Source organism: Gobio gobio, assembly GCF_949357685.1.
Source record: "Gobio gobio genome assembly, chromosome: 11".
Taxonomy (NCBI): Eukaryota; Metazoa; Chordata; class Actinopteri; order Cypriniformes; family Gobionidae; genus Gobio; species Gobio gobio.
In genome coordinates, this window is record NC_137104.1 from 38,220,057 (window position 1) to 38,237,934 (window position 17,878).

Genomic DNA, 17,878 nt, shown 5'->3' on the forward strand with positions numbered 1-17,878 from the left:
ATAAAATAATTTTTTGAGTGTGTTTGAAAGCAAACACGTTTCATTATGCATTGTTAGTTTTAACCCAATGCAACTTTTTTGAGTTTTTAACCCAAACATATAATATTTCACCTAATCGTAATAGTCATAGTTGTGAAATGTTTATGAAGGATATGTTTATGCTGTTTTATCCCATTGTAACAATTGATTCTCTAGAAAATATTGTATGGTTTCTTCATGATTGAAATAAACATATATAAATATGACACAACCATCAACTTGAACATATCTCCTCACATCTGTGCATTTCTTTCAACAACACTCACCAGAAGTCATTATTTAAGCCTTTAAATTTGCTTTATGTATCAGTGCACTTTTCATTTATGTCATTACCAAAACACTATGTCATTACCAGAACAGTATGTCATTACCGCCACGTTGCTTAATTTACAGCAAACATATATGTAAAACTGTTTTATGTTCAATCTTCAGGTGCTACATGAAAAGCCTAATGAAATACTCATCCACCTATTCAAAGAAAAAACATCTAAAATTAATTTTCCAGAAATTAAACAAAAGTGTGCTTTGATGAACACAGAAAAACACATTTTGATGGTAAGAACAAGAAAATATATGTAATTCGCTGAATGGAAACATTTAGTTTTTTATACGTATTGTTGAAGGTTAAACAATGTTTGCAAGATAAATAAGTTTAAATTATCTCCTTGATACATTCTTTGCATTATGATACTTTTTGATGTTGTGATGGTAATGACGTTTTGCAGTGCCAGTTGGCAAATAGATATAAAATACTCAAATTATATTTAAGCTCAGTCGTGGCCATTATTGTATCTTTACATCAAAGCATGTAAACATTGTCTTGACATAATTCTAACAAAATTCAACCAAATTTCATTCATCAAAATGTAAGATGGCAAAATAGCCCCCAATTGAAGAATCACCCATATGTATGTGAATGAATAGACATGTTTTTGTGTTCTTTAATTGTGTTCTTCGAAGTTCTTTAATGACGTCCCCCCAAACCCCCGAAATAAATAAATAAACAATTAAATGTACTGCAATCATTGAATCAATGAGCTTTATAGATCATTTACATCTGGTGGAAGAATTTCATCGTCACATTGGAGAAAACAGCAAGGCCGAAGCATTAGGTGGCGCTGTGGGATTTGTCGTGTATCCGTACACACAGTGGACACGTCATGCTCTCATGCTAGCGGAAGACTAAAATCATCTGCGCGTGCGTTGATCTGTCTTCAGAATTTTGGGGCTCAAACCAGCGGACGAAGGTAAAGTGGCTGCGAAATATTTTATATTTTTTGAAGCAAAGTATACTGAGAGTAACATTAAAACAAGCCGTTGTCTCGAAACGTGTGTAAACCTGACATAGTCTGTATAACGTTAGTTATCAGAGATGGATGTAACGTTACACGTAAACCCAATGTGTCAGTTCGTTTGATTTGTAATAGAATAATTGGGCTCAGCCTTTCAATAAAGGTTTTTTATTAATGTGTAAGTTACTAAATACAATTATTTTTTCTCTGCAAAATAATGCCGACATTAAGTGCTTTATAGTGGTCGTGTGTTGTACACGTAAGCATATACGTAATGAACTGTTTGAAATGTCTTGATTTTAAAAGAAGTAAGTTAACTTAAATATGTATTTTTAAAAAGGTGTGTTACACTTAAGGTCAGATCCGTTTATTATATAACTAATTAATTTTGGAAAATGAATCCTCCCCCCCCCCCCCCTGTAAAATGAGTTCATTCATTGCTGTTATGAATGTTGCATGTTTGCCTCTTATAGCTGAAGTAACTATGGTTATATATATATATATATATATCTTTTTTTTTATTAAATCAAGGGACTTTCAAATCAGCCTGTGTATCTACACCGTCATATACACTTACTAGTGATATCCTTTTTGTTGTAGTGTTAATTTTATTGTATTTAACAAATTGAGATGTTAATTCTATTAATCGAATGTGCCATTTCTCCCCACAGATGAGGCTGCTCTGTATATTTGCTCTGGTTGCTGCGGTGAGTATGGTGGCAGGAGAAGAAGGGGCTCGTCTTTTGGCGTCCAAATCCCTGTTGAACCGTTACGCTGTAGAAGGACGAGACCTTACTCTGCAGTACAGCATCTACAATGTGGGCACCAGGTACTGTCCTCTTTCTCTCTGAAGTTAAGCACATCACTTTTCAGCAGATGGTGAAAGGCTTTGGGTTAAGGTTAAACCATGTACACGGTAATGTTTATTGTAGTTAATATATGTTGTTATTATTATTGTTTTTTTACACAGTGCTGCCCTGGAGGTTGAGCTGTCAGATGACTCTTTCCCCCCTGAAGATTTCGGCATTGTCTCAGGAATGCTCAATGTGAAATGGGATCGTATTGCTCCGTATCCTTCTCCAAGAAGCAACTTTACTTTTTTTGATCTTTCCATATTGTTATATTAAATATGTATGTAATCTTAGTACAAAAATGGCACTAATTCTTAATTTTAGGTGCATTCTCAGTACTTAGACTCCTATAGTAATCCAATGAATCCTTCAATCAGTCACCTTGGTCTTTACTGATAGCACGCAACATCATTAGTACGGCATCAGACAGTAAGGGTGCTTTATTTACTTTTGGTTTAGTAGATTATGTTCCCTAACTCATTCTCTTTACAGTGCCAGTAATGTTTCTCACACAGTGGTTCTGCGGCCACTGAAAGCTGGATACTTCAACTTCACCTCTGCTTCAGTTAGTTACCTGGCACAGGAAGGCGGACAGGTTGTGGTAAGTAAAGTCCTTTACCTTTCATATACACAGCCAGCATTAAGAGCTTATGCTTTTTTTTTCTGTGCCTCAAATAGCCATAATATGAAACTGGCCTGGATTGTGCCTTAAAGGGGCTATATGCGTTTTCCTGAAACTTAAACTCGTGACTGACACCTGTGGCCAAAAAACAGAACTGCTCTTATTTTATGCTCGCTCTCGCAGCGGTGGTGACGTCACATCTGCAGACAGCGCGGGGAAAAATCCGACCCGACAGAAAATAGGAAAAATAGGAGACAGGCTTATAGGTGCACCCACTGTGAGCGGACAAGGTGTCAGTATGCTCATCAGATGTTTGAGTCATAAATGGTAAAATAAAAAGGCTATTGTTACGTTTATTTTGGAGGGAAAAGTTGCATATAGCCCCTTTAATGCAAAATGTTTTAATTCTGTCACTCATATGCAAATCAGTAAGGGTTTTTGCATTATTGGGTATTATTCTGTTGTAGTAATCTGGTTGTATTCTGTTTAAATTTGGTCCACCAGAGCATAATGTTGCTTTGTAGCAGTTTGTATTTTTTATTTTTTTGTAAATTAGAGTAACTTTTAGGGTATGTTCACACTTGGCATATTTGGTTCGATTAAAACGAACCCTGGTGCGATTTGCTATGTGCGGTTCATTTGAATAAGTGTGAACGCTGCCATCTGAACCCGCAGGAAACAAGTGGGGCAAGACCGCTGAAAGATGAGTCTCTCTCTCTGTCCACTTCCAAGCAAACTCTGGTCAAGGTCGAATGAAGTTTGAACGCAGAACTGACCAAAGACATGTAAATGAACCAAAAAGGGACATGAATGTCACAAGCTCATGAATGTCACTACCTGTGTTTCTCGTCATAGTTGCGATGTTGGCCATCACAGTTCGGTACTGGCGTCAGAACCACGTCTCCTCACAGCAGATCTTTGTTTGTTTGTGTGATGGAGGGATTCCTGCTGTTGTTTTAACTCCATTACACATTTTAGAAGCTCTTCATGAGTTCTCAGCTGGTCAAAATACCATCATATGTAGGCTACACACACAGGGCCTCATTCTTGAAACATTTGTAAATATATGAGCAAATTTGCATGTGAAATGGACCTTTACAAAAACTCTCCTCCGGATTCACAAATGCTTCGTATATCACGGATTCGGTAGTTAAACATTTGTGTATATTAATGAATTCCAAACATTTATAAATAGGGCGCACATGCACGCTCATTCATAATTGGCATAATCCCCGCCCATGAGTTACAACTACGCAAATTAGGTGTCCAGGAACGCTGTGGACTTCTCAGGTTTGGCTCCAAAATATAGTATAAATTCTAAAGCGACTAATTGGCCATATGCCTATAAATAAATATTAAATTATTGTGTGTCCACTAAAGAATTTTTAGCCTGCTAAAAAAAGTGCTCTTCTGAAAACGGCCAGCTGGTGGCGCTTGAAAGCGCTTTGCAAGTGCAGCATTTTTCCAGTTGAGATACTTTGTTTGGATGAATATCCAAGGCAGTAATGTGTTAAGTATCTAATTTTGAAGTAAATTGCTAAATAATAATCAGCAATATTGTTCAGTCCTTGTACAAGTAGGATGATTGGTCGGTTTAGTATTTGTCTCACCCCTCCACTGTGATTGGACGGCTGGGTAAAAAGTGACTGTGACAAGCGCTGCCTATAACCCAAAGTTGAACAGTAAAAAAAAAAAAACGGCAAATCAACTTATAAAATTCTATAATGTACATAGTGCATTAAAATGCAATTTTATCAGTTTGCCTAAATTAGAACACAGAGCGTTCAAATGTACAAACTAACATTTTTAAAATCTGAATTTTTCCTGAATCTGAATTTACTTCAGAACGGCTTTACGAACAATTTCTTCTTTTCACACATTCGTGTTTCACGAATGAGGCCCACTCAGCGAGCACATCTAGCCCAGCACACAGCATTGTTTTGGATGTTTGGTAAGTTCTGTCGCAAAATGTAGCCAATGTAACAAAAGCTGAGCAATCAGGTTGTGAACACATCCCTATGCCTGTAGGTTCGGGGTTAAAATGCCAGTGTGAGGTGTTTTTTTTTTTTTTTTTTTTTGGTCCGGACCAAGCGAACCAAACCACAAGTGTGAACACGCCCTTAAAATTAGTATTACTACCTATTCCGGTAAAAAAATCTTTCTATTTCTTCGCATCTCTCAGGTTGGTTACACAAGTGCCCCGGGTCAAGGAGGCATTCTCGCTCAGAGAGAGTTTGACAGACGCTTTTCTCCACATTACGTAAGCAACTCATCAATACTTTAATATAGAAAATGTAGTAAAAAATGATCTTCAATGTAAGGGAGCCTGTGCTGTCATGTGAAGTCTAATCTCTATTTCTCTATCTAATAGCTGGACTGGGCAGCTTTTGGTGTGATGACCCTTCCCTCCATTGGCATTCCTCTGCTCCTGTGGTACTCCAGCAAGAGGAAGTACGACTCACCGAAGAGCAAAAAGAACTGAGATATGAGTTATAGGACAAAAACAGATCAGGGATCATTGTGTGAGCGGGTGGGGGAGGGGTGCTTTGAATTATGGTGGGCAGGGTGGGCTGAGAATGTCGTTTTTGGATAAATTAATTACCCATATTGGGGTAAACGGTCAATGATTTAATCTGTTTTTAAGTGATGTTGGTCTTCAGAATTAGTTTGAGGGATCTGGGGACTAAAACATAAAGTAGGAGGGTCATTGACATTTGCTTTTGACATTAAAGTGGCCGTTCCAGTGTGGCCTCAGGTGAACCAATTTTTTTTTATTTAAATTTTTTTTTTGGTATTGATTCTCAGATGCTCAAATGCTAAACAGAACTGTACAGCCCTTCATGATCTGTGTAAGGCCACTTTGTGGAAATAAAAGAAGGTTTTACATAGATGCTCTTGTGTGTCTGGTCACTTGCTGAAAAATGCTTTCTTCTATCTTATGTTCTTCTCAAGCAGTGATTAGTGCATTATTGTACTTCTTATGGGAATATTCAACACATTTGAGGCTATTATCAAACTTTGGGTTGATTTAAATGATTAGAGGACTGCAATCCACAAATTCCTAAGAAACAAACAAAAGCAGTAGTAAGCAATCTGAATAATATTTAATTAAAAATAAAATATTTGACTATGTAATTACACCTTTGAATATGTGAATGATTATGGAAGAGGTATTTCCAGATTAAATTGAAATAATCCCTTGATGTTCACAGATCATGCCTAAAATATCTACAGGGATGTCAGTATTCACAAGCCTGCAGTTATATATATAAGTTAATTTATATACAGGTTCTAAGTAAATTTGGTATAGATATCCATCCTAATGTTTATCTATGCGGTTTTCTAAATTTATGTATGTGAACTAAATACTCCTTTGGAGATTTTAGAGGTCTAAACAATCCTGAGGTCAGCGTTTGTGGGTTGGTTGGGGCAGAGGTGGTCTAGAGCTGGTCGATCTCTGTGGAATCTGCTCATAAATAGAGCTGGAGGACTCGTCCAGATGTGGCTGCTCTGAATGATGGAATCCAGAGTATGGGGTCTGAGCCATTAGCGAGGATACACCAAAACTCTGAGGGGAAAATCAAACATTTGATCATTTTTATAACAGACCGAGCCCTATATACTATACAGAATATCGCACATAACATGTACATATGGATATTTACCTGCCCAGCGATCTCTGGTCGCAAAGGACCATGAGGTCTTGGGGGTGGTCTAAGAGGAAGACTAGGCCCGGGTCTTGGTACAGCACAGCCTTCTTGGGCACCCTTGATGTTCACCTCTGAATACAGATGATTATTTGGAAGGTTCACTAAGGAAAGAATCAAAACAGCAAACAATTTACCAAAATAAGCATATTATATGGTAATATATATTATTTCACTGACTTTTGAGTGTGTGGTTCTTTTGAAACCAATTCAAACCAATCTTTAAATTGGAACTTCATAATAGGAAATGATACAAATGAGCACGTCTTGAGTGTCCTTTGATGCCTGTTTTTCCTCATTCTTACCAACTTCTTCTGCTGCCTGCCGCCTCCACCCCATGGCGTAGCAGTCAATCTCCTCAGGGCGGCTGCTTGTGTGTGGGGTCTCCTCATAGGTGTGCATGGGCTCCAGTTTCCAGTATTTATAGTCTGCTGCTGTTGTGTCAAAGCTTGGGATCGATGAAGGGGTAAAAGCCGCTGCTGCTCCCAGTTGGTCAGGGTGAGGTTGGGCACTGAGGTTGGGGGGGTTTTCTGATACTGCCCTGGGGGGTTTGTTAACTCGGGCATATGGGGCATCCACAGGAGGAGCTTGATCCTCTGAGGGTCTTTCAGCAATCTCAGAACAGCCATTCTAGTAGTGTACAGTATAACACAATCACTTTCACATTAAACACTTTAAAAAATGTTCTTCAACTGTAAAGTTTACAGAGAGTACACAGAGACAACTTTAATAATAAGATGGCACAGGACTATATAAACTTTTTCCAGCAGCTAATTGTTACCTAGAAAATGTGAGTAGGTAACTTATATTGCCTTTGGATTCAGATTAGCAAGCTAAGTCTGCAAATACAACTCAACAGAAAGACACTTTATTGCCTTTATTTCACCGTACATAGTCTTGTTATTGCATTTATTACATTATTATTATTACATTTATAAATATGGTTCAAATGAAGGTCGCAAAATTTTTATCCAGCTCATTTGCCGTGCAAAACTAGCCACCTTGGTGTTGGGGTGTTCTTTGTGGTGGCCAGGCCAGGGCGTTTCTATGCGGTTGCTAAGGTAAGGATCGATTTTTAGTTTGTTGTTATGTAGTCTCTATGGTATTTTGTGTGGTTGCTAGGGTATTTAGCACCTAAACTCTGGAATAGTCTTCCTAACATTGTTCGGGAAGCAGACACACTCTGTCAGTTTAAATCTAGACTAAAAACACATCTCTTTACTGTGGCATACACATAAAACACTTTTTCAATGAAATGATTGTTAGGCTGCATTAACTAGGTCAGCCGGAACCAGGAACACTTCCCATAACACCTGATGTACTCGTTACATCATTAGAAGAATGGCATCTATGCTAATGACAGCCTCTCTGTTTTATCCCGAGGTTTACTGCAGTCAGCCGGATCCGGGCCGTATCCAGTTCAGATGGTGGACCTGCGCCCAGAGAAGACCAACACATGACCCTGTAGTGTCTGCAGAGACTGTGTCAATTAGACTCCGCCGAAATTGCATCGTCGACACGGCATCCTCAATAAACCCGTCTCCGGCGTGATGACTCCGATTGTTTGAATATTACAATTTAATAATACTTAAATCGATATGTCATCCTCAATAAACCCGTCTCCGGCGTGTTGCCTCCGATCCTTCGAATATTCCGATCTATTATGACCTCTGACCTGTAAAGTTTCCACAATAATAATCATACGCTGTTTGTTAATTGGTCAGAGGAGAACTGGCACCCCCGACTGAGCCTGGTTTCTCCCAAGGTTTATTTTTCTCCATTAGGTCACCTGATGGGGTTTTGGTTTCCTTGCCACTGTTGCCTCTGGCTTGGCTTGCTCAGTTGGGGATACAACATTTTTCTAAATTTTTAAACTAAATATCGAAATGAATCTAATTATTAAACTAAATTAACCATATAAACTAAATTACTGATCTTATTACTGATCTAAAGCCCACACTATCACTGTATGATAATTGAAATGAACTGATTAAATTTTTTCTCCAGAATGGCTAGACGGCTGAATAAAATTATGCTGCATTATTTTCCTGTTTAACACTGTAAAGCTGCTTTGAAACAATCTGCATTGTTAAAAGCGCTATATAAATAAAGTTGACTTGACTTGACTAGGGTATAACTAGGCAGTTTAAACGGTTATTGGCTTATTAGCCAAAAGACGTTAATTCAAGAGCCCATTTTTATGATGATATTCATGTCCCCGGATATGACTTTAAATTGAGTCTATTGGCTCTTTTTTTTATATACTTTTGTATCATTCTGCAGAGTTTAATACAAGACATGAGAGAATAAAGTATGAGATTTTCTGAGAAAGTCTGTGCATTTATTGTCTACAATTACTCACTTGTAAGCCAGGAGGCGCTGTGTTCGGTCCACAGTTGCACTCCGGCAACGAGTAGCTCTTTTTTAGTGGCTTTCTCACTGCTGCATACTGCACAGACTCTTCTTTAGGCAAAGTGATTTGATTGGAGGGGTTTGTAGGTAATGGATTCAGAACTGCTGGACCGATGGCCATGGGCAGTTTTGTCTGCTCCTCTTGATCTGTTTCTTTTCCATTTCTCTCTGCTTCCCTGTCTTTCACCTTCCACCTATTAATTTCATCAAAGCAACCACTAGGCTAGATAGCAAAAAAAAAACAGGATATGAAGTGAGACTACAGGAAAATTCACAATCATTTTAGTACCCCATCCCCCCCCCCCCTTCTGTATTAAATATCACAAAGATTTTCCATAGAAAAAAGTGTGTGTACCTGCATACAAGGCACAGTCAACCGCTCATTAAAGGGCCCCACAGGATTATCGGTGTAGTAGTTGATGAGGTTGTCCAGGCTTCTATGACGGCTGTTTTCTCCAGCAATTAGATATACACTACCACATGCTTCACTTTCCTCCTCTTCAATGATAAAATGACGACACCGGTCCTCTCCTCTGGGGATTTAATTAATTTGTTATTCAGTGAGTCACTGAGATTAGATATGTTGCAAATACGCCATACAGATACAATGACAACATTTATTTGAACACACTGTATACAGGGATGGGCAGTATTTCAGATACATGTATTTAAAATACGTATTTTAAATACAAAATAATAATATTAATGTATTTTAAAGCCTTTGGGGGGAAAAATCTAATGCAATTTGTATTTAAATACATTTAAGATGATTATTCTTGTATTTTCAAAATACTCAAAATACTTTGAGCCAGTCAACCTCTTTATCAGGGTGCTGTTTTCATGCATCAACTAGTTCAGACCAGACATGCCCCTCCCCCCAACCCCAACATTCCTGCACAACGTTTTCTGGAATAAGGGGAGGATCATATCATGGTCAATTCTACTTGTTGATTAAAGTAGCTTGTCAGATGTGTTTGAAGCATTAACGTTACTGCATGTTAGGGATGGGTGATATCATATGACAATACATATCGTAGATTCGTATGGAGGACCAAATTACTCAAAATGAAATAATTCAATAAATAATGAATTCAATAAAACAACAATTAAATGTACCAGTTTATTCTGAAATAATTAAAAAAATAATTAATTAATTTCATTATCAACTAATTAATTTAATTAATTATTAAATAAATAAATGTATATTTATTTAGCAAAATTACATGAAAATATAAAATGTATTATTTAATATATTTCTCAATTACCTCTTCCACACACACAATATTGTTATGCTTAAATCAATTTTTTCATTATTAAATGTGCTTTTTCAAAAAGCCGTTTTTCATAATAATATGCTGCATTTACGAATGACGCATATTTGACAAATCATGCATTTCCAAAGCAAGATTTTCCCAAAGATTTTTTTCATAATAATAGTGGACATTTCACAAATGCCAATCAACAGGCAGTGGGTGGTGCTTGGCGCTGATTGATTTGAAGTTGAAGATTCGGCAGACATGACAAATCGATCTTTGTGTGGTGTGGTGACAACATTGAACGCCAAGGTTTGTTGTTTTTCTTGTGGTATGAGGTGGAGGACACGGAAGCTCTGCCGCGTGATGTCAGACTTAACAACGAATGAAACAATATGCCAGAGTCCAACAATCTTTCAGTCCAGATTAAGTGCCAAGTCCTTAACCCCTTAAGCTGTATGAGGACGTGCCCGGGTTGAAGCGCTATTTTTAGCATTTTCTATTTTCAGGTTTTTGGAAAATTCAGTAAAGTCAAACTACATTTTCAGGCACAAATAAGAGAAGCACCCTTGGCGTTCCATGTTGTCACCACACCACACAAAGATCGATTTGTCATGTCTGTCGAATCTTCAACTTCAAACCAATCAGCGCCAAGCACCGCCCACTACCTGTTGATTGGCATTTGTGAAATTTAGGCCTTAAAAGTCATTGCATCATATAACAAAATGTCTTACTTGGTTTTTTTTATTTATTTATGAATGATAGCACACTTCGCATGCAAGATATTTAAGTTTAACCCTCTGGTGCTCTTCGGTCATTTCAAAATTTTCGGTTTTGAAATTTTAAAAATCACTGCTTCATCGGAATGATATGAAACTTGGTGACTTTTCTAGCATTAGGTATGTAAACACACAAAAAAATTGGGGTCATGATTCGAGCATGCTAATTGGTCGTAAAAAAAAAAAGTACCGTTCATTGTCTTTGGTCATAAATGACCATAGGAAAATGAATGGGAAATCAGCAAAAACACAAACATTTTCCGAATATTTGTGTGTACAATCTACAAATCGGCCACGATGCTGAAAAAAAGTACAAAGGGGTGACACTCTAAAACATAAAGAGTGTGATATTGACACATCCACTCACACACACACACACACGCACACTTACACACACACACACACACACACACACACACACACACACACACACACACACACACACACACACACACACACACACACACACACACACACACACACACACACACACACACACACACACACACACACACACACACACCTATGAAAAACTGAACCTATGAACCACATTTGGAATTTTTAAAAATCACAGCTTCATCAGAATTATATGAAACTAGCATTAGGTATTTAAATACACAAAAAAATTGAGGGCATGATTAAAGCATGCTAAGTGGTCATAAAAAAAAAAATACTCCCACTTGTGCTCTTCGGTCAAAAATGACAAAATAGGAAATGAATGTGAAATCTGCAAAAACACAAATTCACAGAAAAAAAAAAATATTTCTAACAAAAAAAAAAAAAAAAAAAAAAAAAAAAAAAAAAAAAAAAAAATATATATATATATATATATATATATATATATATATATATATATATATATATATATATATATATATATATATATATATATATATATATATATATATATATATATATATAAAACTTTATAATAAATAGTCTTTGAGATTTTTTAAATATATATTGAAATCCATCAAAAAAAATCATGAAATGTGTTCAAAACAGAACTGGGGAATTCTCAAGCCTCTCCATAGAGACCTCTTAGTGATTACACCCATGGTTGCATGATTTCTTAAATAATTCCAAAAGAGGGCACTAATCTGCCTTCAAAAAAAAAACATATTTTGAAGGCCTAGTCTCTATTTTAACCTGAAATACTACAATAAAAAATTACTAAAAAAATTGGTATAATTTTCAATGGCAAAAATAGACCATAATTATTATTGCATACATATTAAAAAATACCATCAAATCATCTCAAAATACAAAATTAAAAAGAAAAAATATTTTTAAAGAAAAATAAATTGCATTGGTTTAACTGGGGTGGAGGAAGATACATTTTTAATTGTTAAGTATTTTTATGTTTAGTTTTTAAATAATAAAACAATAGATTAAAAAAAGTATTGTAATTGCAAAAATTGAAGTTGAGAAAAGGTCCAGTTACATTTGTGTACAGATGACACTTGATATGTTGTACACAACAATTGACAGGTTATTCTGCAGTTTACATCGGTACCCAGTAGGCTACAATCATTACATCGGTACCCAGTAGGCTACAATCATTACATCGGTACCCAGTAGGCTACAATCATTACATCGGTACCCAGCAGGCGACAAAGGACTGTATTTGTTTGACAAAGTCGTTTGAATCATTGACTCAACTAATTAATTCATACACTGATTTCTTGGAGGAGCAAAACAATGGTGCTTCTCAAACCCAAGGCTGTGTCCTAGTAAGGCTGTCTATTCTCGACTGCCACATCATAAAGCGCTGATCGCCGATCGCTTTCCGGATTCAACTTACGGAAAAAGTGCAGTGCCTCTTGCAGTTCAGAATGCTTACGCTAAGTCTGATGAGCGTAACTGGTGTGCTATGTCATCAGACGTAGCGTAAGCATTGTGAACTGCGAGAGGCACTGCAGTTTTCCATAAGTTGAATACGGAAGGCGATCGGCCGGAAGCTAGATCATTTACTTTGTAAAGTTTTAAATATGGATATTTTTCTTACACAAACGCATCAATTCGCCTCAAAAGGCCTTTATTAACCCCCCAGAGCCGTGTGGAGCAGTTATATGACGGATAGATGCACTTTTATGGACTTTAAAAACAGAGCCACAGTCACTGCCATTATAAAGCTTGGATTAGCCAGGACTTTTTTAATATATCTCCGATTTTATTCGTCTGAAAGAAGAATGTCATATACACCTAGGATGGCTTGAGGGTGAGTAAATCATGGGCTAATTTTCATTTTTGGGTGAACTAACCCTTTAAAACGCAAGGCAACATGACTGCAGCTTTGTGTGCTTATAAACAAAACGTTATGTGGTATGTGATGTAATTTATCTTTATGCAGTGTGAACAGGCCTTAAGAATGACATTTTAAGAATGGTTTTCAGTGTCCAAAATACGTATCAGATTCAGGCCACTGTATGAATGAAAGTACCTGTAAGACAGCGCAAAGCCGATCTTTGACTCGCTGAGTCTCAACAGGAAACAGCCTTGCGGCTTATCCTGCAGCAGCTGCTCCGCTTCCCTGAAAGAGTGAGAAAGACAGGTTGTGTGAAAATGTCAACCGAATTGTATGTGCATTTGACACTGTTTCACACCTGAACGTGTGCAACTTTGCTTATGCACCTGTTTTTTCTGTAATGTTTTTGAAAGAATATTTAGGTGTTGGTGTAACCTGCGTGTAGCAAAACCATGGAGCCAGCAGGGGAAAGGCTGTCCGGGGGTGTGCAGTCGAGGCAGCTGTGTCCTTTCAAACCACAGCAGAGTGTGAGCTCGCAGAGATGAAGTCAGAGCCTCCAGAGGCCCCACTGGACCCAAAACCAGAGCAGGATCTATTCGCTTCACGGTCGTCTTTAACAGAGAGAATCCAAGTATAATGTCATTTAGATATCATTTAAATGTCAGAGTATTTCACATTTGTACCTTTGTATGGTAGCTTGTTTAAAAGATAATTACATTTCACAACTCTAAATAAAAAAAAACAAAACTGTGAGATATAAACTCGCAGTTACAACAAAAGTCGCAATTTTTCTCAGAATTGTGAGATATAAAATCAGAACTGTGAGATATAAAGTCGCAATAATAGCAAAAGTCGCAATTACCCTTTTTATTTTTTATTCTGTGGCAGAAACAAACTTCCATACTTTTGCTATACACTAGAAAATTGTCAGAAGTTTTCATACTAATACCACACTCTTAGAAAACATGTTCAAAAAGCTATATAATAGAATGTTTATGGTTATGCCAAAAAGGTATATAAGGAGCAATGTCTTAAAGTAATAGTTCACCCAAAAATGAAAATTCTGTCATCATTTATTTACCTTCAAGCTGTTCCGAACCTATACGAATTTCATTATTTTGCAAAACACAAAAGATGATATTTTGAAGAATGTTGGTAACCCGACAGTTGATGGGCCCCATTGAGTTCCATAGTATAAAAATACGAGGTCAATGGGGCTCATCAACTGTTTGGTTACCCATATTCTTCAAAATATCTTTCTTTGTGTTCAGCAGAAGAAAGAAATTCATACAGGTTTGGAACAACTTGAGGGTGAGTAAATCATTAGTCTATTATTTTTATTATGGTTTACAAACATCAAAAACAGACAACAACAGACAACGAGACCCTTCATACAACAGAAATCTGTGCAATATGGATTTTTTTTTTTTAATAAATAAAAAGGAGACAATATACAAAGCAACCTCTGTATAAATCAAAGTATAAATCACAATTGCCGAAAGTGATTGTTACAGATCTTAAATAAATAATTAGTCCTTCTTTTCTCTACAAAAAGTAAAAACTGGTTCCCACATTTTGTCAATTTTTGCAGAATTCCCAGAAATGGAGTATCTATAATTCTTTCCAGATGTAATGTTAGTCCAGTTAGCCAGTCGGAAAAGAGGGGCCAAGTGTTTTTCTTCCACAAAAGCAAAATAACGTTCTTAGCTATAATTATACCATATTGAACAGGCAACCGTACCTTTGGACTGAGAGACTCCAATGAGTCTGACCAACCAAGAATTGCTATCATTGGGTCAAGAAGCAAAACACAGCTATAGACCTCTGCAAAAAATTTTAAAATTTCTAGCCAAAAACTCTGAATTTGTGCACAGCCCCAAAAAAGATGAGGGTGAGTAAATCATGACCGTATTTAAAATTTTGGGGTGAACTATCCCTTTAAATGATTGCATAATACTTTCATGTTTAACAGATTATTTCTTTTTTTTTTTCAAGTGGTAAAGTATGTTTACGAGCTATTTAAGTCATACAATTTAATCAAAATAAAAATGAATTAAAACTAAATCCATAAAATGTTCACATCATGGGAACCCCTAAAGCTTCTATCTGAAGAACCTGACAGAACCCTTTAAGGTTCAACATACCTTTTCTTCTAAGAGTGAGTACTGTGTAAATATAAACTACAAAAATCAAGGATGGAAATAAAGATGATTGTTTTTAGACAATGTGAAGAACTGCCCTACACAAATTAAAATAGATAATGGCTTCAAAAGTCCCCACATATTGTTCTTATGTGCAAATAATATTTACAGGGCATCATGTCCACTTCACACGATAGACGATAAACATCACATGAAATTTAACCAGTTATTTTCTCATCGATTATTTGAGACTACCCAAAATATTGTATGTCATTTATTTGGCCTAAAAGTTCAAAGCGTTGTCGGGTTTGACCTTGTTGTTGCTGTAGGCTACTGACCAGTTTACTATTTCTTTGCTTCAAAGAGGCAATGTAGAGCAGCAGAACCGCTTTCGAATTGTAGCGTATATGCATTTTTAGTCTTTGAGGGCATTAGAAGGTTTTTGCAGACCTCAAATGTTTTTTTGTTTTTTTTTAATGCATCTTTATATATATAATATATAAATGAGATGTTGAAGTGTGGTTGTATTCTAATTCATTAAGAAAATCTATACTAGCCTATATTAATATATAAATGAGTCATACACACTCTAAAAAATGCTGGGTTAAAAATAACCCAAGTTGGGTTGAAAAGGGACTAACCCAGCAACTGGGTTGTTTTAACCCTGAAATTGGGTTGTTTTAAGCGAACATTTAACCCAACCGCTGGGTTAAAACAACCCAATTGCTGGGTTAGTCCATTTTCAACCCAACTTGGGTTATTTTTAACCCAGCATTTTTTAGAGTGCAGGCTGTGGGTAATTTAAGTATGTTCATTATTTTAATTCGATATTGTGAATTATTTAGGTCTTTAACAGGGCTTTTCGAACTTTTTAATTCACGTCTACATATCTATTACTTGACATATTCACCTCATTTTCCTTCTGCTGACCCTGGTGTAATTGCTCGGTCTCTTGTTGTGCTGTGGGACGACACTTTATGCTCCGCCGGGGTTTTACTGGAGGTTTCTTGGCTGTGGGATTGTTCTCTGGAGCTACAGATGGACGGGGCTTTGGTATTGGGTGATGGACAGGCAAAGTGCTCAGTCGCTCTTCTCTCAGCTGAGATTCAGCATCTGTACAGCAATAAATGTAACCCATCTCACACAAAATAAGGGCAGTTCATTAACAGACAGTATTTAAAAACATTAGTTTGGACATGAAACAAATTTATCTTTTTATTATTTCCTTTTTTAAATCTATTTATCTGTGAATGCATTCAAATTTTATAACATTAACTTGATAGATATTAGTATCTAAATATCAGTGTGCGAGAGTAAGAAGTTGAGGTTAGAATTGCACCAGTACAGTCAGGCTTAAAATAACACTTCGAACGGAAATGTCACTTTCTGTATAAGAACGTCACTCGCATCCATAACTGTAGAAAATTCTAGACACCAAACAAATCAACAAAATAATAATGTTACAAATGATATTACAGGCTCCGTAACACTAATGTTGTTGAAAGATTATGTGACATACAGTAAGAATCATGTTCATGTGTCTGAGAATTTGTGAGGAGTAGGTAATCATAGGTTTGTGTTGATGTACAACATAAAGTCTAGGACAATTCTGCTTTTTTTTCCGCTCAATTCTATATTAATGCTAGATTACCTAACACATTAAAAGTAAATAAGCACAGCCTGAGCACTACAAAGCTTAATTCTGGAATTCATATAAATATAGACATTATATAGACAATATAGACAAGGCTTTAAAAGAAAGAAAGTTGTCAGTGTATCGTCAGAGAAAGCAAGTAAACACAACATCTTAAAACCATCAGTATTGTGTTTTGTTATTTCTATAACATAACTTATTTTCTGTAAGTTCGGAAGCTGATGAGAAAAAGCTGACCTTTAATTTTTTGGTAGTCAAAGTCCATGCTCAAGCGCAGGATGTAAACTGCTACCTCTTCCTATCAGATCTTGGGTGTTTCTGCCTCATCCTGTTTAAAAGCATGTGTGTGACAGAGAAAGAGAGCACAGAAAAGGTCAGATAACCAATAGTGAACTGCAACTGCTATGATTGCATGCAGATTTCAATTTCAAACTCTTTGTGAATATCCAGCGGATGTACTAAATCTCAAATAAACAACCTGGCCAAAATCCATTGATTTTCAAAAAGCTGCCATGCACTGGAGTATGCCACAATTCATGTTTTTTTTTATTTTTATCAAATCATTTGAACTACTAGCACATAATTACCGAATTCATTAGAACTAATTCTTTGAAAATATATGTTATAATATTATTTAATATTATTCTATTTATTATTTGATATTACTTGCAAAATTGATATCTAAAAGTGGAGTCCTCTTAAATCATTTCACTTGCGGTTTTAAATCACATTTCACTGCAGTTTTATTTAGAATTTTGAATTCTGTAGAATTCTTCCATATTCAACACAAAATCTGTCAATCTGTATGCGCATGTTTATTTATGTTTATGTGTTTAAGCACAGCAAGTGTGCTTAAACACTTCCTCCCTCCCTCCCTCTC

General features: G+C 36.4%; 2 protein-coding genes across 2 annotated transcripts; one reads left to right on the plus strand and one right to left on the minus strand.

The window, feature by feature from the left end:
- The first annotated feature begins 1,197 nt into the window (after nt 1-1,197).
- ssr2 (signal sequence receptor, beta) lies at nt 1,198-5,692 on the plus strand. Its single transcript, XM_079828490.1, has 6 exons — nt 1,198-1,286; nt 2,003-2,160; nt 2,302-2,400; nt 2,675-2,783; nt 4,987-5,064; nt 5,176-5,692. The coding sequence occupies exons 2-6, from the start codon at nt 2,003-2,005 to the stop codon at nt 5,284-5,286; spliced, it is 555 nt and encodes a 184-aa protein (XP_079684616.1). The 5' UTR covers nt 1,198-1,286; the 3' UTR covers nt 5,287-5,692.
- On the minus strand, nt 5,557-17,332 carry LOC307133411 (uncharacterized protein). Its single transcript, XM_079828489.1, has 9 exons — nt 17,236-17,332; nt 16,255-16,457; nt 13,639-13,814; nt 13,399-13,488; nt 9,279-9,456; nt 8,874-9,146; nt 6,817-7,141; nt 6,470-6,615; nt 5,557-6,372 (listed from the first exon to the last, which is right to left on the minus strand). The coding sequence occupies exons 1-9, from the start codon at nt 17,261-17,263 to the stop codon at nt 6,211-6,213; spliced, it is 1,581 nt and encodes a 526-aa protein (XP_079684615.1). The 5' UTR covers nt 17,264-17,332; the 3' UTR covers nt 5,557-6,210.
- Nucleotides 17,333-17,878: the final 546 nt, after the last annotated feature.

Excerpts from the sequence above, each read along its gene's own strand:
- LOC307133411 (XM_079828489.1), bottom strand. The coding sequence starts at position 17,263 with ATGGACTTTGACTACCAAAAAATTAAAG. Across the intron at positions 9,457-13,398 it reads GGCTTTGCGCTGTCTTACAG|AGGAGAGGACCGGTGTCGTC; the intron begins GTACTTTCATTC and ends TTAAATCCCCAG. Across the intron at positions 6,373-6,469 it reads GACCAGAGATCGCTGGGCAG|AGTTTTGGTGTATCCTCGCT; the intron begins GTAAATATCCAT and ends TTTTCCCCTCAG.
- ssr2 (XM_079828490.1), top strand. The coding sequence starts at position 2,003 with ATGAGGCTGCTCTGTATATTTGCTCTGGTTGCTGCGGTGAGTATGGTG. Across the intron at positions 2,401-2,674 it reads AAATGGGATCGTATTGCTCC|TGCCAGTAATGTTTCTCACA; the intron begins GTATCCTTCTCC and ends TTCTCTTTACAG. Across the intron at positions 2,784-4,986 it reads AGGAAGGCGGACAGGTTGTG|GTTGGTTACACAAGTGCCCC; the intron begins GTAAGTAAAGTC and ends CGCATCTCTCAG.